Source organism: Amblyomma mixtum, chromosome 3 (assembly GCF_055824585.1).
Source record: "Amblyomma mixtum isolate Tamu chromosome 3, ASM5582458v1, whole genome shotgun sequence".
In the NCBI taxonomy this organism is placed as follows: Eukaryota; Metazoa; Arthropoda; class Arachnida; order Ixodida; family Ixodidae; genus Amblyomma; species Amblyomma mixtum.
This window is the reverse complement of record NC_143014.1, coordinates 98,466,818-98,489,063: the sequence shown is the minus strand read 5'-3', so window position 1 is coordinate 98,489,063 and position 22,246 is coordinate 98,466,818. Positions and strand designations below refer to the sequence as shown.

The 22,246-nt window shown below is 43.1% G+C and overlaps 1 protein-coding gene across 1 annotated transcript; it reads left to right on the top strand.

Moving 5' to 3' along the window:
* Positions 1-1,435: 1,435 nt before the first annotated feature.
* LOC149351108 (F-box/LRR-repeat protein 12-like) lies at positions 1,436-21,163 on the top strand. Its single transcript, XM_089580350.1, has 2 exons — positions 1,436-1,658; positions 12,159-21,163. The coding sequence occupies exons 1-2, from the start codon at positions 1,567-1,569 to the stop codon at positions 13,066-13,068; spliced, it is 1,002 nt and encodes a 333-aa protein (XP_089436476.1). The 5' UTR covers positions 1,436-1,566; the 3' UTR covers positions 13,069-21,163.
* The last annotated feature ends 1,083 nt before the right edge of the window (positions 21,164-22,246 follow it).

The following is a 22,246-nucleotide window of genomic DNA, read 5'->3' as shown; positions in this document are numbered from 1 at the left end:
TAGATGGAAGGGGTTAGATTTCATGGAGCCGAATTGTATTTCAGATGTCATGCCCTTCAGGCAGGCTCTGGCAGTTGTATGTCATCTTCCGGACATTCAGATTACTGAGGGCCATGAGTACTGCCGCATGCTTAACACCATCAAAAGCTTTAGATAGGTTTAACAGTACATCTTGCTGGGGTAGTTGGTGGAGCATTTTCTAACAAAAGGTAAAAACAGCTCTAAATTTAACACAAACCACACAGAAAGACGGATAGGACGGGCGCTGACTCCAACTGTGCTTATTGAAGGCCACATGTTGCTTACATATAGCCCGAAGAAGGTGAATGCATATGCGCATTTTTGATATGGCAAAATCATCATCGTCAAAGAGAAGAAAACCAGAAAACACCCTACAGATGAAGATTAGACTACTCATTATCGCGTATTTTTTAGCAAGCTATATTCACTTGCTAGCAGGGAGATAGAAGTGTTGCTGACGCACGTGTCGCCTCTTTGATAAAAAAAAAGGCTTCTGCCAGTTCGCGAGCTAGAATTTTGAATTTTGATCTCCCCTAGTCGTGGTTCGCAATTTTTTTTTAAATTTTTATCGATGGAATTAAGAGTGGCAATGGACCGGTAGGTTTTCAAACGAGTCTGATGCGTTTCCTAACGATCTTTCATGCTCCCCAGCGCGTTCGTTGACGCAGCGCCCAGTTTGACCGACGTATACCTTGCCACATTAAAGGGGGATCTCATAGACCACTCCCGTGGCATACCTTACGTGAGGCTTTTTGTGCTTCTTTCCACAGCCAGATGTTGCTTCAGCACCGCTGCTAATATTGGCATGTTGTCCGAATAGCTCCAAAATTTCCTCACAGCGGCCTGTGTCAATAAAATTACTAAAAAATCATCAACATATCTAAAACTCTTTAGGACAGTTCCGTCCTCAGATAGAGGTGCAAAAATGTTGTCAATGGATGCAATGTTACATAAAACTGGCGCGACACATGAACCGATGCAAATGCCCTGACGTTGTCGGAACCGCCGGTTGTCAAACTGGATTAAAGTGGACTTAATATAAAACTCTAACTATGGGGCACAAGGCTTACAGCATAACCGATTTGTCTTTCTCTCTCCGACACACTGGCTACATCCAAGGAATTTTTCGTGGAAAACTTGTCAGAAACGTGCAAATCCTTCAGGTGCTTAAAAGCAGCTGATATGTTCCCTCAGTTTAGCTATCCTCCTTGGTTTAGCTGAGAGAAGTATTCTAGGGCGTGCGTTTAATTGCGAAACAGTCTGTATTATCAGTTATATTGTTTACAGACTAAAAAAAATAGTGTGTGGAAATGAAATTTTGATAGAAATATTGCATTTAGTGGTTTTTAGCAATTTTTTGGAGTTCTTGTTGCAGGTTTTTCATTTTTGAGTTGGCAACTCGGGTCGCAGCAGTCATCCGCGAGAGGGCGTCATGCCGAAATGTAATTTTTGTCTGTTGTTATCTGCTTTGCTCTCGCTTTTGTGTCTAGAACTAATTTTGTTCTCATTCACCATGTGATTTTTTGTGTACGTGGAACCAGTATAATGACAGCATTCGATGCAGATGCACTGCCCGACGTGGTACTTCTGCACATCTTTAGGCTGCTGAAGTTCTCTGATCTATGCAAAGTTGGAAGGTGGGTAGGCAGATCAATCGTTTCTCGCCCGCATGTCTCGTCGAGGGCTGCATTGCGAAAGCTCGCTTAGCACCGAAGGCGAGATTTCGGTGAAGACACAGTGTGCCGGATAAATTACATCCCTAACTGTAGCCCTCATGAGGGTGGTGATAACGTGGGGCATTTGCGTGCGTGTGTGTTCCTGTGTATAGCCTTTGTCATAATGCCTCAACAAGGCGTAGTCCCGATCTTCTTATTAGCCTGCCCTTGTTCGCCTTCCGCACACGATTACTGAAGTCGATTTTTGTGGAAGCTGCTATGCTATTTTTTTGGCGCGGTATTGTTGCAGAACCCAGCAATACATAAGTTCTCATGGAAGCTAGCTCTGCAAGGTGCTCGCAAATGTCAACAGGGATGGTTTGCTTCTTGCTGCAAACATCACTTGTCAGCAGCAGTCGCCTTCGCATCACCAATTAAAATAGACATAATTCGCAAGGCTCGATCATTTACTAACAGCACTTAAAGGCAGCAGAAACAGGGAGCGGGGTGGCATATGTGAAATAAATTGTGGCCAATTTTCCAGAGGAAGTGGAAGCAACCTTTGCTCCTCGGTGCCCAGCACGACAACACCGGGTGACATGATCAGATTTCTGTTTGCGTTTATGATGCTCTTTAGCTTTTGTTTTCTGCAGTACTAAATGGTTATTGTATTTATTTCTTGAATTTTAGAAAAAGAAATGACGTTTTCGACATTTTTAAGTATGACGCCATTAGATACTCAAGATACCTGGTGACGCCTAGGTGCTGTCGCCAGGTTAATTTCTAGACAAACATTTACGGTCTATGCATAGTAACTCCTCAGTGTCGGGAAGTTTGAGCGCATTGCATGCGCCTGCAAGCCATATCTAGTGTGTGGCTATAAATGACGACGCGCATGCATTCCTTACCCCTCGAAGTGTTTTACAGAATAAATAGTGGGGATTTGTGTTGTGTGTGTTGCAAAAGCAGCATTAAATTTAACATGGGAGGAACAGAGAGCTGGGTGATTTATTGTGGTCCATCATGGTCAAACACCACAGGCTGGTGAATGTCTGATAAGCACTTGGAAAAGGACGCATATAACTGGAAGGCATGCTGAGTGAAGGTTGTAATGCTTACAAACGGCTCATTAAAAAGGTAGACATGCATGCCTTGGAAGCTGTTTCATGCCAGCCTGCTTTAGTTTTTTTTTTTTTTTCATTTCTTACCAGATTGCATGATTGAATGAGGTTCGGCAATTAACAGCAGTGGCCTGCCCCCCTTATTTACAGTTGCTACTTTCGAGCACTGTCACTGTCTTTCTATTAAACCTCTTGTAGCATGCTTACCACAGTGGTGGCCTAGTGGTTTGAGCATGTGCTTTGCATACGGGAGGTGCAGGGTTTGATCCCCAGTGCCGCTGGGTACCTACTGGTGACAATGGATACAGGCCTTCCCCTTGCCTGGTGCATGGCTTACCTGGGGTGAAATGCTTGCAAAATGTGTCTTTGACCCCTTCTTCAGCTGAGTGAAAAGCCCCTTGTGCCATGGCGCTTTTCGGCCACAGCTGCTCTTGTGCCATAAAAATTCGCCGTCACACTGTAGCATGCTTCTTTTCTGCCTTTTCGTGCTCATGGCAATGGTGCTCTTGAAGCTGCACTCATTTTTCATGTTTATGGAAGCTCAGAGTAGAGCACGTTCTCTGAAAGTCATAGCTTGATTATGGTCTGACTGTGAGTGACTCTTTGAGCACCTTTAAGCTTGTAAGCGATCAATTCAGTAACTGAGTTTGCCTTACAGAAAATAAGTACTAATTCAGTTGATCCTAGTTCTCCCTGATCTAGTAGGGCAGTTTGAACAGGTGTGGAAAAATGTGCTGTGCATCATAAAAGGACATCCTGAACATTATGTAGTGCACATGTGCTTAGAGTGACTGCTGTTGCATATAGCAACGTGCCATTCCTTCTTTTACTGTGTGGGCCTGTGCAAGAACACACGGGTATGCTACAGCCAAGCTCTATCATACCCTTGTATTCTTTCTACCATTATTGTCATTATCCCATGGAAATGCCTGCATACAGTGCTACTGTTGGCAATGCAGTTAAACCTCATTATGATCAAGCAGTGTAAATAATGGGTATTATGAAGTAATGATAATTCCTCTAGAATTTGTTTGTAGAAACTTCATTTAGTACTGTGTTTTAGCAAGGTTTTTTTTTTCTAGTAATGTATGGGGGGCTTGCACTTGAGCTCAGCTGTGTCATGGCATTGTGGTGCAGCGCCACTGTCCACCAGGTTTGCAGTGCATGTGGCAGACAAACTCTTGCTCAGTAAGCCTACTTTCTTTGCAAGTTGCATTTGGATTGCTGCTGTGAACTGGCATGCTTGGGAGATCTGGCTGGTATATGCTGCATGCGATAGGCCCATGAAGTTGCGCCATAAATGAATGCCGCTGAGGATAGTCAGCTGTGCTGAATGTGTCCTCTTGAGCCAGCTGAGAAACGGGTGAAGTGACGAAAATTAGCCGTGGGTTTGGTTCCTCGATTTTATAACTGTGCTCAGAGAGTGGTTGGTGCCAGTTGTGTAGGTGAACCTGGCTTGCCCATTATGCTTTTGGTAACATAAAGAAAAGACAGGACAAGTGACATTTTGAATGCTCTGAGCACCTTTCAGACTGGGCTTACTAGATTGTCCAGAATAGTTAGATAGCCAGTCTACTGCCAGAGAGGCAACCAAAAATATATTGGCACATTCTGGTAGGTCTTGCTAGTTCATAGAAACCAGTGAAGTACTGGCAGTTGTCAGTAATTTTTCCCTTTCAGGCACTCTATATGTGGACACAACCTGAGTACTATCAAATCTTCCCTATGAAATAAAATGCGCTGAAGTCTGGAAAATCCTGTGTTGAAATATACCGAGTCAGGCATGCGAAATGAGTGCAGGAATGGTGTCACACCTGCACATTTATATTAGCAAGTAGTTAAGTGAAAAATGGCACAAAATGGATGGCTCCTTATTTTGCGTTAGCCCTGGGATCGCTCCAGTGAGTGTTAATGTTTGTTTGCTTGTTTTCCAAGCAGAAGGGTTTAAAGTGTCCAAAATGTGTTGATTTGTTTGCATAACTTCATATGACAGGAATGAGTCGAGAAATATAATTGAGACTTTGAAACTAGTGCTGACATAGTGAATAATGATATTTGAGGACATAACAGAAAAGGCATAATTAATCATCAGGGAAGATTTGAATTTTTTGTGAATGCCTTGTGTGCACCTTGCCAAAATCTGAAATAATGAAAAATTTCCCGCCACTGGATCGTAATTCACGCTCGAAAGGGTTGCATCTTAAACTGATGCTGAAGATAACTCCATCCAGTTTATGTTGTCAGTAAAAAGCAAAAGATGCATTTATCAGTGAGAAAATAGGGTTGAATTTCGATGGGGGCAAAATTCAAGAGGCCCATGTACTGTGCGATGTCAGTGCTCGTTTAGGTGGTCAAAATTTCCGGAGCGCTTCACTGCTCCAGCAGAATTGTGATTATGATGATATTAAGGAAGGCCACGCCCCCTTTTTCACCTATAAAACCCATTCACTACCAACTGCAAAAAAGAAGAAAGAAATGCAGAAAAGGAGGAACCACAAGCTGTGCTATAAAAAACAAGAACAGAACTCTGAGCAGGTGTAATGTGCAGCATGTCCCACATCTATCTCCATTTCACGTCCTCACACAACTGCTTTCTCTAGTGGCACAGCAGTAATATTCCCCAACTTGAAAGGCCATGGAAAGTGCAATGTGTTACGTATACAGCTGAAAATGACAAGAATGGTTGCTAATAACATGTGCAGTGTTTTGTATATTTAGTTTTTTTTTGTAATCAACTTCTGGCTCAGTGCGGTGGCTTATTTTTATTTTGATTGTATCGTTTTTGTTTTGTATTACCAGCATATGTAACCAACAGTTTCTCAAAAAGTTTTGTTCACACAACTTTAGCCTTCCTTTCATCGCAATAAACAGCGCATTTAGCACTTTTTAAAACACCCAAAATCGGTCATTTTTTCCTGACAGTGAAAGAGTTAAGGAATGTGTACAAAATGAGTACCGAAAATTGTTTTTCAGATGGACACTTCTATGTTTTACAGCCGCTTTGGTACAGTTCTATACAGCGTTTCATACATAGCAGTCAACGCTGCCAAAACTAGTGCACCTGTTCATGCAAGCTAACTTCGTGCCCGAAAGGTAGTTTGCCTTGCAACCAAAGTGAATACAGGCATACTTCGTTTCGACAGATACCGGGTAGCGTGACTAGTCGTCTTACCTCTTGCTACATTTTCATCCTGTGGCTCATCGAGACTTGGAGAAGTACGAATTACATGCGACTGGTAGGGTGAATCGCTCTGTCTCTATCCACAACTAAAAAGTAGTGCACATTTAATGAAAATTATAGCCAGAGGGCCTGGACACTGCGCGTCTCACAGCTTCGACCGTGATTCCTAATGCTAGCTCTTCGTTTTATACCACTCTTTGTTTTCATCCAAACATTCTCCGAGGCTCTCCGGAGCAGCGCGACTAGACCAACTGCGCTGTTCCTCTTGGACACGGGCCAAGTGGGGCATGGAGCTGTGTGGAGTGGGGCTGCTGAACCAGCCAGTCCAATATGGAAGCTGCTGCTTTTCGTTTTTTCTTTTTATGCATGTTTGTTTGAGAATAAGTAACCGAAATATTTTGTTTCGCATGTTACATAATGTTTAGATACAAGCATTTTATTTTGTCACACTGTGGGACGATATTATATATAGTAAAAGCTTGTTAATTGAACTTCAAGGGACTGGACAAATTGCTTGAATTATCTGAAAGTTCTAATTATCGAACGACTACGCAAAAAGTTCATGAACCTGCTATCAGTGAATGATTGCTTGCTTTTGAAATCAGAACAATGCGGTAATGACAATATTTTACATTTTCATCATTAAAGCAGAACTGCTCCGAAATCATCAAGGGTCTTCCCAGCGTCCTTCACTGCGCAACGCGGCGAAGCTCCACTGTGACCACGTTACACCACAAGTGGCCCTGTCGCAGTGTTGGGAGGCTTCACTGCAGAAATGCGAATAGCATGAGAAGAGCGCACAGTTTCGGTGCACTGGTGGAAGAACGGAACCGCACAGTTTTAAGTGAGGGAAACTCTCAGCGGTGAGAAAAAAAATGGGAGAAAGAAACCGCCAGCGACGCTTTAATAAGCATCCAAAACAGCATGAAGATGCATGCGTAGCTGAGCTCGATTGGCTGGCTGGTGCTGGCTAGTTGAGCAGTCGTAGCTGCGGGCTGGCACGAAGCTCAGAAAAGTGAAACCGAAACTACGCGGTCGAACTGTTCTCAGACCAACATTATTTTTATTTCTTTTTATCTGCCCACACTACTTTATGTTCTCGGAGACTAGGCCGTAACATTTGTCGTCACGTCTGCCATTCGACTCTGCAGCATGGAATTCAGGTTCTGAGTAGGGCTATTTCGATCATCTCGTGCTGAGACGGTCACGCCTGAACATCCTCCCTTCAGGAGCCCATTCAAATTAACTGGGGTGAGACCCGTAGGTTCTGAATTAGCGAATGTGCAACTCCACAGTCTTGCATGGTAGCTGGCTGGGACTGAGGCAGCAGTTCGAATTATCCGGAACCCCCCCCCAACACACACACACACACACACACAGTCAAGCCCACTTGTAATGCCGCAGTTATATTGAACACTTGCTTATTACAAAAGGGTAGGGCAATGGCATTGCATCTCAGATACAATGAATGAGTGTGGCCGCACTGCTCGGTTACAGTGAACAAGGAGGCACACAAATTTGCTTCTGCCGTTGAAAACCTTGCACTTCCTGCAGTATCAATGACCGAAGATCGCCTTCCAGTCCCCGTGATGCAATCTGCCTTCTTCTTTGAAAAGAATGTGGCGACTCGGGAACGTAGTAATAAAGGCTTGATGTGTACAATGCAAACAAAGCTGCTTACCAGATGCGGCCATTGAAATGCATGCCTGGGAAGGCAGCGCTAGCGCTGGTATGAGGCACATCAAGCTTCGCATTACTGTTTTTCTGTATACGTTTACGGACAGTAGCGACTGGTGGGTGCCATTTGTTACGGGCAAGTCTCGCAGGCTAAGGTCCTTTGTGAGCTACACTCTTGTACACTACAGGCCCAAAACAAAAACCTGGATCACGAATGACTTTTGTTTATTTGATTAGTGTGCCACTTGGCATTAGTTTAGAAGGGGGTGGGGAGGGATAAATAGGAACGATGTGTGACCGTTCTCCAAGTGGTTTGTTGATTTTCGAGCACTACATGGCATAAAAAAAGTTCCTGCTCTTGCTCGACGACTGTGTGGAGCACCATGTGATTTCTTCTCTGAATGCGGTGCCCAAGCTCTTCTGCCACCGAATGCGATGTGAAAGACCAGCCATTCGACATGGGCATCAGTCACGTGCTGCATGTGCCCTGTTGGTGGCACGTCGCAGTGTATGCTGGCAGTAACTTGGAGACCGGCTGCTGATGTCTCGGTTCAGATTTCTTGGTTCGCCGCCATGAAAACGATTAAAGTCTCTTAGATGGAAATGACTGCATTCGAGTGCATCACGAGTTGCTTCAGTGGGGTAGGATTTACGCACTCGGGAACGACGGAGGACACTGTCGAACACTCACGAGCTCAGGTTCACTTGAATTTGTGGCTGTGTGTCATTGAAAGTTGGCCGGATATAAAGTTGTTTAGGATGACTTGGTTCATGTGGGTGGTGACGCTGACGTAGTGGAGCCATACACGGATGAAGCTAAAGTACGCGAAGCATAAGCACTTTCAAACTACCAAGAAAAAGAATATTATGAAGACGATGCAGAGGAGGCCGACCTAGCACGCGCTGCTGTGAATGCTTCAACCGCAATTAGTCATATTGCATCCTCAAAGCAGCTTGTTAGCATCAGTTGTGTCGGCTAGGAGCACATGACCGAGCTGGCGAGCTTGGAAAGCACCGCGATAGGGTTTACCTTGAAGAAGCAAAGAAGCAGACGCACATAAGGATCTTCTTTAAGAAATAAACGGCACTTGCAACTGGCTTTGTATTTTTGGCTGTAATATGGTTTGGTTTATTGGTGTTTAGCATTCCAAAGCAACTGAGGCTATGAGGGACGCCGTAGTGAAGGGCTCCGGAAATTTCGACCACCTGGGGTTCTTTAATGTGCACTGACATTGCACAGTACATGGGCCTCTAGAATTTCTCCTCCATCGAAATTCAACCGGTGCGGCCGGGATCGAATCCGTCCGCTTCTTTCGGGCCAGCAGCCGAGCGCCATAGCCACCCAGCCACCGCGGCGGCTGGCTGTAATATGGGAAGACCACTTACTACGAACCTGGCATACAACAAATGCAATCTGCATAACCGTCAAGTTTGTTGCAAGTTGGCTGGACTGTACTTTTATATATATATATATATATATATATATATATATATATATATATATATATATATATATATATATATATATATAATATAACCATATATATATATATGGTTATATATAATATAACCATATATATATATATAACCAGCGGGTGCCTCAAGCGGTTTGCATCTCCATTCAGCTAAAGTATGCTTTCGCATGTGTCGCTCCGGTACAGCTAAGCATTTAGTTTGATAGAAGTGAGTGAACAGACAGACTGACATAACTGTTCAATGTCATACTTGTCAGTGTCAAGGCGGTGGACAGCCATTTTCAAGTTTCCAACATCGGGGTTTGCAGATATTGCCTACCAAGCATAAAGCAACATTCTCATGGCGAAAAATTGTTTGAAATTGTTCTGCCGGATTTCTCGTTCACACAGATGGTGATAGGTTTATTGGAGCAAGCAGCTTTCGACTGCCTCAATATATATAGACAAGGAAAGGGGAATAAGGGGCTCGTTATAAATATGAGAGAAGCCAACAGTCACAGAAACAGGGATTTTTTTTTATATTTATCTACTTTACCTAACCTTGAGAGTGTTCAACAGCTGATGAACACTCTCAAGGTTAGGTAACTTGTAAACATAAATACCCCCGAAAGCAGAAGATCAGACAGCCGTCGCCGTAGCTCAGTAGGTAGAATACTGGACGTGTAATTTGGAGGTCGTGGGTTCGGATCCCACTGGCGGCATGTGGTTATTTTTTCTTCTGCTTTTCTAATCAATTATATTTAAAAACGATAACATATTCACTAATATGCCCCATTGATCAACACCACAAAGTAGATAAATATAAAAAAAATCCCCTGTGTTCCCTTGGTTTCTGTGGCTGTTGGCTTCTCTCATATATATATATATATATATATATATATATATATATATATATGGTTGATAAAATTCAGTAGAATGTCCCTTTAGCATACTGACATAGCTGCCAAGGGCAGCTGTAGAAATTGTGCTCCTTTATGAGTTAACTGCACTAAAAAAATCTGCTTCATGTGTGGTGGTGGTAGTGGTAGTGCCATTGCGACTTCTTTGAAACGCAAGAATGATAGTGGCAAAGTACAGCGTGAAGTGTCTGTGCAGCAGCTGTACCTTAATGTTTGCATTCAGTAGCCTTTTGCAGCTTCATTTGAGTGAATGTCTTAGATTGGTATTTTATCCCTCTGTGGCATTACGAAACTTGGTCATATGCATCTGCTGCACTGTTTGCACTGCATGACAAGCGGGGTAATGCGAACTTTGGGTACACTTTAGCACACTTAACATGATTATACAGGATACGGTGATAAGGATTTTGAGTATATATGTTGGATTGACACCCCCTGTGACTGGCGTGCTGGATGTATTGGTATTTAGCATTGCTTTACAACAGACGATTTTGCCGCCGCAGTGGCTCAGTGGCTATGGTGCTCGGCTGCTGGCCCGAAAGACGCGGGTTCGATCCCGGCCGCGGCGGCTGAATTTCTTTGGAGGAGAAATTCGAGGCCCGTGTACTGTGCGATGTCAGTGCACGTTGAAGAACCCCAGGTGGTCGAAATTTCCGGAGCCCTCCACTACGGCGTCTCTCATAGCCTCAGTCGCTTTGGGACGTTAAACCCCATAAGCCAAACCAAACAACAGACGATTTGAACTCTTTTAAGTGCTCATGTTTTCCTGCCTTGATTTCCCCTTTTGTATGGTTCCACACAAATGGGTGACAATTTACATTTACAGAATAGATACTTTCCAGAACGGAAATTTCTTAAATGCTGCCTATACTCTGTTTCATACATAGCAGTCAGAGCTGCGGAGGCTGCGGAAGTAATGCACCGGGAGAACCAAATTACTCCGCCGCATATTATTTGTTCTTCTCGAAGCCTTGGTGAGTGTTTGAATGGAAACAAAGAGCAGTATAAAATGGAAGTGCTAGCATTGGAAGCACAGTTAGAGCTGTGAGGCGCACGGCCCTCTGGCTGTATTTTTCACTATGTCTGAACTACTTTTTAGGCGTGGATGGAGTTGGAGAGCGATTCGCCCTATCAGCCGTGCAGCATACCACCACATATCATTCTTATACCATCACACGACCAGTTTCAATGGCCATCAAGTCTAGAGCCTTTGAGATACTCGGTCGCCATCAAACTCAAAGGAGTTGTTTCGCTGCTACATGGCAGATCGGAATGGCCATTGAAATGGTTCTCGTGTTTTTTGCCAAGCTTGTATGCCGCCACAATCGCTACTTTCAATTTTGGGTAAATAACAAATATTTTTTATAAATCTAAACTAAATGTTGAAATACACTTTTCTGGAGTTGTAGGAGCTTTCTAGTTATCATTAAAGGCCAGTTGCGTTGTCTTGAAAGACACTGCTTTTGTACAATTTGCTGTCACGGTTTCGTAATGCTCTGACATTTCCTTCTTCTTCATGGAGAGTATAAAATTAACATTTAAACCAGACTGGTGCAGTTTTTAAATTATTGTACCGACTAATATTTTACTACTTATATTAAAGTTCAGGAGAATGATGTTTATTCATGCTTTCGTACTGTGAACATATTGTGCACGAAAGTGTAGGTTGGCACCGCTCAAAGCAGCGCTAGCAACCTTGGACAACACTTGAAGTAGAGTTCTGTGCTGCTCCGTTGGCTTTATAGACTGTTGACTCGATGGCAGTCAAAACTGGCCGTGTACCAGCACTCTATTGCCTTTGAGTCTATAGACCATCGGTTTGAGGGCTACAAAATATGCCTGTGTTCACTTTGGTTGTTTGACAAACCATGTTTTGGGCATGGACTTAGCCTGCGCGAGCAGGCGCGCTAGCTTTGACAGTGTTGACTGCTGTGTGTGAACCAGAGTGTAGTTGGCATCATTTGCGTGCTCACCATGTTTGATGTAACCACGGCAGCTCTGCAGAAGTACACGTCCAGAGAATTTGAGGAGCCAGTGTGCTTTTTATGTGCGTGGTGCAATCTTTATCTGCCACTGTGTCGGGGCCCTGTTGAGCCAGTTCTGAGTGTGCTACTTTTTGCAATCACCAGGGTCTGCCGCCGTTGGTATGGGCTTTCACGGAGCCAAGCCCTGTGGACTTGCGTGGATGCCAGTGCACCTGAGATCAGCTCAGTGCAGATGGACAGGCTGGCCTCGGTGCTTACAGACTCTGTCCGCTGGCTGTACGTGTCAAGCTTCTTGCACTGTGGCCTCTTTTTGTCTCCCGGAGCTCTACGTGACCTTCGGGCCCACTGCCCATATTTGTCCACCCTTGTCATTAAGAGTGCTCTTTTGACGACTCTTGATGACTTTGCCCCAGTCACCGTGGGAGACTTTCCCCCAACTCTCAAGACCCTTTCTCTTCGCCATTCTTTCTTTCAAGTGGACCAGTTCTTCTCACTTCTGGCCATTCGTAACCTCAGTATTCTTGACTTGAGCTTTTGCTGGTGTGTTTCGGATCAGGATATCCCCTTCGTCACACAGCTCCCAAATCTTCGTGAGCTTTACTTGGAGTACTGTGAGGACATCCGAGACACTGGCGTGGCTTTGGTTGTAAGTCGAGGGCATAACTTGAAGACCCTGGCCCTTGATGGTACTAAGATCACAGATGAGGCGATTCGCACTATTGCTGAAAATGCACCAGCACTTGAAAGGTTATATGTTGGTAGCACTGCAGTTACTGATGTAGGTGTTCTACACCTGTGCAAAGGGAAGTGCTTCTCATTGCAGGAGCTCTGTCTCTTCAGTACAAGGGTAACTGTGCAAACAGTAAAAGTTCTGGTTGACATTTTCCCACAGTTGCAGTGGTTAAACTTGGAGCACACGCTCATTGATATTGGGGACAGTCCCCTGATCGTCAAGCAAGTGCCCCCAGGCTGCACAGTTTTGGTAGATGGGGTACGCTTTCATCTTGGGGTTGGCTGCAACCATTCTGTGGACCGGTTGCGGCTTCAGGATTGAAAAGCCAGTATGCTCTGCCTGGCTGCTAAGAAAATGGCAACCTTCAAGTGTGCCTCGGGTGTGCTGCATTGAATTCGCTCAAAGAAGTTTTGCTGTCCTAGGCATGAAACAGGGCTTCAATGTTAATTCAAACATTTGCGACACTGTAGTTTAAACTCATCCTTTTGTGTGGCCTGTGTGTAATGTTGGTACTATCTCACTTAGAACAGAACTAGTTTGTAAGCCTTTAAGATAGTTTGTTGCTCTGCTTGAGCAGTTAGATATAGCAGCAGTATTATGGCTAAAAAAGCCCTGAAGTAATTTGTTCAGATCAGGATTAACAAAAATATCGCTGATGAAATCTATGCTTCTGACCACCTGATCAATGAATATTGCTGCCGTGCATCAAATGTAAAGAAACTTGCAGGGCATGGAAAAGCATGTAGACTTAAAATTGTGCTGAAAAGAATCGAGTACCACCACCTTAGCATACATCCCATAGTGTCCTCAGATATGACGCTGCTGTTCTCATGGGCATGGAAAAATAGGAAGCTGCAATTTCCGAACAATGATGTCTCAAGATGTGGCCTCCTGGGCTTGACATCTTTCGCATGAAATCCAGCTCACTGGATGCATTGTAGACTAAAGAATTCTGCTGCATTATTACATGTACACGAGTAGATTGAAGCATGAAATGCTTACAGGCAGATCGGTTTTAATTATGGTGATTCTTATTTTTAAGTGTCCATCTTGTTGTCTAATGTCAGTGACTCTACTATGTGACAGACGTCATAGTTGTTCTTGTCTTTTAAACTGTCACTTTGTCAAGCTGCATGTGGTGTTCATTCTTGTCATCCATAATGGTGACAAAGTCGCAGACATGCTTGCCCACTTTTTTATTTTTCATGAAGGCTTATAAAGTTGCCCTGTGCCGGTATGGGAACTAAAGTTTCCTAGAACAGGCAGCACATGATGTGCTACCACCATGAAAGCAGTGTTCTGCCAATATGACTGCAGCCTGCAGTGCATAGTATTAATATTGAAGTACTAGAGGGAAATCTGACTCTGCGTTCTGCTGGTGCAACTCAACCACTATGGTTGTTCATCCATTAAGGCTGAACTCCATGTACGCGAAAACTCACGCGACAGCGGCAAGCGACGAGCGACGCCGTCGCGCGAAGCGAAATGCCCGTGTCGCTTGTCATGTCGCCTGGATCTGCACTCACAGAAAATTTCGCTCGTCGCCCGGAAGTTGCGAAGTTGCCGGATTAGCCAATAGCAGCTAATCCGGCAGCGTACGTCACTACCGGGCCTCTTGCCGGCTCTGGCCGGGCCTCTTGCTTCACCACCGATTCGTCGTTGTCGCTACGCTGTGCCCCACGTTCACGGCAAACTAAATGCGCATGAAGCTTTCGCTTTGTCTGAACTTGCCTCAACCACAAAATTTTAGCGATAAGACACCCCAGATTTTCAGATTGCTTCTGTGTTTCCAGTGCTGCTAGGCTTAGCGAGTATTTGTCGTTTGACATCAGAAGGCGCGCGAGGTTCAAACAGGTGTGCGCCCCACGCTCAGGCAACATGGCGGCGCCCGTGACAGTGACATGCAATGACAAAGCTCTAAACACATTTTATTTGGCATTTTTCTGCCCAAAATTTTAATCCTTGCAAATAATGCGACTCTTGTTATAGGCGCAAACAGCCTTGCGGTGTATTATGCCAGCAACACTGATCGCTGTCTCCATTTCGCGTTCGCGTTGTCGCAACGCATGGAGCTTGGCCGGTGGGCGACGGAGCGACAGCCAGCCATCGTCACCGCGCCGCCTCGTCGCATCGCTTACTTTTTCGCGTACATGGAGCTCAGTCTTTATGGGAATCGTGGGATCTACACATATCTCTACTGAGTTGGCTTTGAACATCTTGTGCCATCTTATACTCATTATTAAAGGTCTGATTTGCCAGCTTAACACATAATTTACTAGTAATTCATGTATAGTGTTCTCTAAAGTATGAAAAATGCCTGTGTGGTGTGCACGTTAAAGAACTCCAGGTGATTGAAATTGATCCAGAGCCCTCCACTACAGTGTCCCTAGTAGCACATATATTGTTTCAGGCCGTTGAACCCCACAATTTGCAATGCAATTTTTAAAATTTTCTTCTGCTTTAAAAATAAACTACTTATGTTTACTGCACATAAAAATTGTCTAAAAGTATAAATTAGATAGAGGTAAAAACGACTAAATTGTGAAATTAGTGTTCTGCTTGTAAAATGGATCGATTATCCTGTGATACAGTAAGAAAGCAAAATTGATAAGGAACGAACAAGACACGACAAGAACACTCCAAGCCAAATGCACTAACCGTTGTAGGTGTTGGTCGTTTTATGTTGATTCAAAGCAACAATTTTTTGCCTAAATAGTATATCCAGGCCTCAAGATGACCATTAATTAGTTTTGCAACACAAAGCACTAACTGTTCATTTTCTACCAACTTAAAAAAAAGTGTGTACAAAGCCTCACAGTGGTTAGAAATTGTAACTCCGAAATACCAAGATTTGTTTAACTGATATCCGGATTGTGGAATCACTTTTTTTTTTTTTTTCGGAGATGCACATGACGCTAGAAGCCGAGAAAAAAAATTAATACTGATGGCAAAACCTCTGCATGAAAATGACTAAAAACATGCTGCCAAGCTCACTTTTCTTAGAAGCATCCTTTGCTGTGTTCACTAGTTGACACAAAAGAACCACCTTAATTGGAATATGAAGTGTGCTAAGTTTGCCTGAAACAAAGAAATCACTGCTAGGTGCAGCACTCTCAGAAAAAGCTGCGAGTTTGCCTTGTGTATAAATATGTTCATGGCATCTGAACAATTAAGGTTCATATACTTTTCATCGCTCCCTGAGTGGTTGAATGATTGCAGGGCCAGATTGCTCTCTAGCGCTGCAGTGTGAATATTTATGCCCCAGTTTCCCTCTCCTTTCATCTCCCATAAATTTTTTTTTGAGGAAACAAGTGTGCTTCATTAGACATGCAGTATGTCGTCTATAGATGGTGTGTTTCCACAAGAACTGACTCTGCTGCCTCAAAGCACTTCCTACTATTTGGCTGGAAAGGCTATGGGCGAGCATGTAAACAACACACTATGTTCACAGCATGTGAACTAGTGAAGTGTGAAAATGTGAGCTTTAAAATATGTGGGTAACAGTAACCTGAAGCCATGTTTCAAGTTCCAGCAACAACTGTACTTCAATGCAGTGTTTTTTACCATTGCATTCTTATACCTTGTGTTCGAGACCTACTGTGTATGTCTTAGCTGAAAAATTAGTCTAAACCACATTACTCCCCAATGTTGCTTTGAATGGCACCAGATATCTCTTATTGGAAATGCAATTCGATTTCAGTACAACTGCATTTGAGTAATATAGAACACAACTGCTGAATGTGAACTAGGATGCTGTTTAGCTACATCTGAGGGAATCAGGAGAGGAATGCCAGTGTTTGTCACATCGAAATGTCTACTTACTTAAGACACCTCAGTCCTGTAGTGAAGGTGGATATAAGCTTTTATTTGTTTGCAGGAGCTTGTTTAGGCCACAGTCATTGATAAAATGTTGAGTGTTTTTCTCAGAGATACTGTATGTTGCTGCGGACATTTGTGTTTGACTTACTTTTATTTATTGCTGTCTGTATTGACATAATTTGTTTTTATTGTCAAGTACAGATACCAGATGAATATTTGTGCTCAAATGGAGAAGGACTAAAAACATTGCCTTTTATTTTTGTTGAGAGCGTTATTGTTTTGTCACGGGAAGTTTTTTTTTTCCCAGAGCATGGCCTAATTTACCTGAATGAACTACATTTTTGACTCATGAAGAGTTTTATGTCTCAGCCGCTGGCGTTAAGCAGTTAGCCAAGAGTGGATTTACTGAGCAGACTGTGAAATCATTGTCCATATAGGTACTATTTCATTGCTGTGTGTATATTTAAGTGTTGTGTGTACACAGTTTGATATTGCATCTGTTATTTCTAACTGGTCATCTTCACTAGGTAGCTGGCACGCCAGCACTGAAAAGTGCGTATTGTGTGGTCTGTAAGAGCCACTAGTGACATTATAGCGATAGAAATTCATGTCAGTTTCTGTGGAGTAGCTTGAAAACCTGTCATTCGTGTGAAAGCTGCCATGTATGATGTGGTTGATGGTTTCAGAGTAACTGTTGTTTGCATTGTAAGTCATTTTGTGGTGTGTTTTTTGCAGTGTGTCAAGAGAGTGCTAGTGTTTTAATGGTGTTTGAGGGCAAATCATGATCAGCTTTTATTAGATTTCGTCTATTTATACTACTCATCGGCCTCATCAGGGGTTGGACATTCATCTGTGGGAAAGGCAGGCACACGAGGAAAACATGTAAAAGTGGCTGTACACAGCAGCTCCTTTTTGTCATTTTGTGTGCAGCTATTGGCAGGAGCAGCTGCTGGTGTGTTGCCTTTGTACTTGTCTTTTCGTGTGGGGAGCTGTCTGTGTGCGTTATTGTAACCTTTTGACTTTTTACATTTGCAGCAGTTGTGTGTTTGTCCATTTGAGAAGCCATGTCTATTTATTAATCATTCACTATTTCCCTAAATGCGATGTGAAATGGCCGCAGAGAATCAGTGGAATGATGCACAGTGATAGGCTGTCCCATGCACAAGCCGGCGAGTGATCTGCTAGCAGACTGGGCAGTAGAGCAGAGGTAATGTGTAAGTGAATGGAGAAAAGTGAATCTGATTGCCTCTACATTTCTGCTGTGGCCTACGTTTTGCAGCTGCTTAGTAGCTAGCAGGTTGCGTTCATTTCTTACGTTTGGGTTGTACGCTCAATGCTGCATGTTGAAAAAAAAATAATTATGCTCTCATAACTTACCTTTAAAACTAAGCTCTGAGCAAAACCAGGGCTTTGTGTGCTGTCAAAACAGCTACTGAGACAACAGAAAAGCCTACTTGGTCTTCCAGTGCTCAGCCAAGGACCTCTCTTGTCAAGAGTGCACCAAGCTTCAAAGGTGCTGTGCTTTTTGGCTGTGTTCATACATTTTTAAGGTGTCTGCCACTAAAATAAAAGAGGCAGTGTTTTACCAAAGTCTAGGGCAGGTGACCTGCCTTAATGTAGTAGCTAGCCTCAGCCAGGGTGCAGAGCACACCTCAACCCATAATTTTTTTGAAACATTTAACCATATGCAGTTTTTCAAGAAAAGAGTTTGCATGCGTGCGAGAAGCAGTGGCACTTGCCTTGTGCACTATATATGATATGCAGTTTATCTTTAGCACTTGTTGCTTGGCGGAGCTTGGACTTCGAAGCATGTAGTGTCGACATCTCTTCTTGTATGGTTCCTTGGTTCTGTGTTGTACAGGGTACACTTAGATTATGTAGCTTAGTGTTGATTGCATTATTTGTACATTTTCCCATGTGTTGTATATAGTGCAGAATGAAAGTATAGTGTCGAGTTAAACCCGAGTGTGGAGGCCCAAGTGTTGTTAGTACTAGACATTGCAGTGTGCGTAAATTATAAGCAACCCAAGGTTTTATGAACATGTCCTCTGTGATGTTTCTAACCAGTGCTGGCAAAACCTCATTCAAGTCCTCTCTTTGTGTAGATCCATGGCTGCGAGTCGCTGTTCGCTTTGTGCCCACAAGCACTGCAAGAGATGTGCCGTAAAAAAGGCTAATATTGGATTCAGTGTGTTTGATGATGTCTCAATAATGCCAACCTGCTGCTGTTCTTAACATTATGCTGACATGCTGTGCGTAAAAATTTATCAATTTTGTGACAAAGTTTGATTGCCACAGAGAAAGTTGGACTGAGAACTTCATGGCTAATATGTCCGATTCATCTGTGTAATCCTTCCTGTTGTTTTACAAAGTGATAATCTGCAAGCCTGCCTTTTGCAGGGCTCTGTAGCACTGGTTTTGATCAGCCTTTGCACATTGCATTTTCCTGTATGAGCAAACTGTAATCTGGGCCATCCACTTGACGATCTCCGACAGCAGCGAAAATGTACCACGGTTTTTGTCATGCAGGCTGCTGCCAGAGCTAAATACATTGCTCATGCATGCAAACAGTGCTTTGAGAAAAAAGATATCAAATCAGCCAACTTGTGGATGCTTTTTATTTATTTTAATTTTTTTTTGCTAAGAACGCAGAAAGGCGAGTCACCGTTTTAAATGCTGCCTGATGAGGTTTATTTCTGGAGTGATTCATTGGCAACCACTCATCTTGTTTTATACCCTGATCAAGAAAGAAAGCCAGTTAACCTACAGCCATTTCTAAGCTGTTTTGCACTTGCTAAGAATACTTGCTAAGAATACTTCCTGCAATGTATCTGACCAAGGCTAAGTTCACAGTAAGGTCGTGACTACCACAACTTGCATATAAAGTGATGTCGGTAGGCATTTGAGTCAGTACGAATATGTAAAGCTTTGTTATTTACGTCTTATTTACAGCAGTTGCATTTGGTATGCCTGTTGTGTCTGTAGTCAAAACATGGTGTAAGCAGCTACAAATAAGTTAGATTTACACAAAGTGTATATGTTGACATAAACAGGTGGTTCTAAATCATTTTGAAAAGCAACGAATGCAAATCTTTACATAATGAGGTAGCCTTGTAATAAGAAGTAGTGTACATTTAGGCTGTATTCGTTAAATCCTGCGAAAAAAAGTTTTTCTTCTAGCTTTCTGACTAAACACCTAAGGGATATCTCACTATAAGGCTGGTGCTTGAAAAATTTCTCAAGGGGGGTTTTACCCTGCGTAGCATTCAGGATCTGTGATATATTAACGACAAGCAAAAAAAGGATACCACTTATGAGTTGTTTTTAGAATATCCTGTCCAAGCGTTGTAGCACTGGTCACTGTTATTTACAATATGTGTAGTTCGTAGCTACAAAAAAAAAAATTGGACAAAGCTTCTATGAAGTTAGCTCTGCACATTAGCATGAGCTCAACGATTTGGTCTAGTGGTTTGTATGCTTGGTCCATGCAGTGCAAACCATTCGAAAGCCAATTATGCAATTGTGTGCCTTTCAACAACCTGCCGAAGGCATAAGGAGTGTCAGTTATGAAATGACATAGCTAGAAGTGCCATGGCAAGGAGGAACGATGGTAGAAATGCATTTGCAGCCGCATAACTTGGAAACTAATTTTAAGTTTACTGTGTTTATAAGCTCAAGGATGAAAGTTTAAATGCCAGTAATTTCAAATCTACATTTGCACTATAATTTCAATTTGTTTTTTCATTTTTCTTGCACAGTGATTGCATGGATCTGCTGAGCTTATTTTGGCTTTATTTTGCAGTATGTGTGCCTAGTTTGTAACGTACATATTAATCTTTAAGCCTGTTACTCAAGCATACATATCGTGTTAGTGTTAACTTTTCAGCGCAGTACTTTGAATGGTGATAGACTCTTCTGGAAGCCTCTGCTTCTGCAGGCAGTGAACTGGAATGTCTGCCAAGGCAGCAGTTTTCACGTAGTGTGACTCTAATGCTGCAGTACATTGCATCTTGTATGCTGGCAGCTCTTCATGTAACAAGATGTGCAGATTTGGTGTTCCATTACCAGGATGCAGTATGGAAGGGCAGGAATAGCAGATACACAAGTATAACAATGATGTGAGCAGTGCTGACTGAATGTCCTGTTTTTTTTTTTTTTTTTTTATGTTGTCTCTATGAGTGTTGTTTTGGATTTTGACCTGCTGCCATTGTCATGTTGGGCTGCAGTGGTTTGGTGCCAGTGGGCAGCTGCATACAGCGGTTGAACCAAGTAATGCCACTTTTACTGTATATTCAGTTCCTAAGCAATCTTCTGTGGTATTGTGAACTTTTTGCTCTACAGAAACACAACTTTCCTTTTAGCTCGGTGTAATCTGCTATATGCTTCAGGTCGCAATAACTGGCAAGTGTCTGTTGCAGAAGCATGCACAGCATTGTCCAGGCAGTTTGTCTTTTTTGGCAATTGTTTGCATTTTTGTGCTGGCTGACATTGCTGCTGTGCCATCGGTTTAGTAGGTAGTGCTCTTGCTTCTTCACTGTACAACTTAGCTGTGATACGTGTATATATGACACCTACAATAAATGTGTATGCAACTGTAGCCCTTGCTGAATGCTTTCATTGACTTCAGGTGACTTGGAAGTTGATGAAGAGTTTCAAAGGTGAGTAGATACCTGGATATCGATGTTTTTAAGGTTTCCCCTGAAAACATTTCCCTCCTGGATATTTTGTCAGAAGCGCAACCTACGAGGACTTTCTTCATTATCTCGTCCCCATATAAGGTACGGAGCATAATATGTGTCAAACTTGTGGCATAATATTTACGGAGCAAGCATGCTTAAAAGTTTGTCAATAAGGAAATACATTTGTGTAATTTTAAGACACTGCAGACTTATTTTGCTAGCATGGTCTTATGCAAAATAAAAATGGGTATTCCCCACTATTGCATATATTGCAAAGAGGTTGATTGACAGCTGTCACATCTGAATGATGCTAATCTGGGATGCTGCTATAAGGAGACTACGCACAAAGGTGAAAACTGGGTTATCAGTCACGCAAATTTTGCTGTACACCAGCTGTCCATTATGATGCATCGGCCATGTGTAGGAGAAACTGAATCTTGGTGTTACGGTTAACTGCATCCACATTTAGATGAAACTTGGTACTTGCCACAGAAATGTGGCACGAACACTGCAGCATTTACTTTTTGTGCCATTTGTCTATGGCTCCTTCAATTCATCTCATTTGCCTCTGCAGGCAAGTTCACTTCATTGAGGATCTTCCTTGTCACCCCCAGTGAAGGTTGTCTGCAGAAAGTTGTGCACACTGTAGCAGCCAATTTTTACAGCGACAGCTGTTAAAGCCACATTTCCAATTTTGTGCAGCACTGCTGTAACACCAGGTGTAACATGTTACCCTGATTAGTCACGGTGAAGTGACATCACACAAGGCATCATGACGATGTGCCACACTGGTTGGCCCAGAAACAATGACACTTGTGACGTCACGAGTTCCACTCTCTCACTGCGTCTCTTGCACCCGAAAACCTGCCTTCCTTGTATGGATGATAGAATAAGCAACCATGTGTGACACATGCCTGTCCACATACCCACTTCCCACCTCCACATCCTACGAGTGGTTGCTGCTCATGACTACTACAACACACACTGCAAAAGGAAAACCT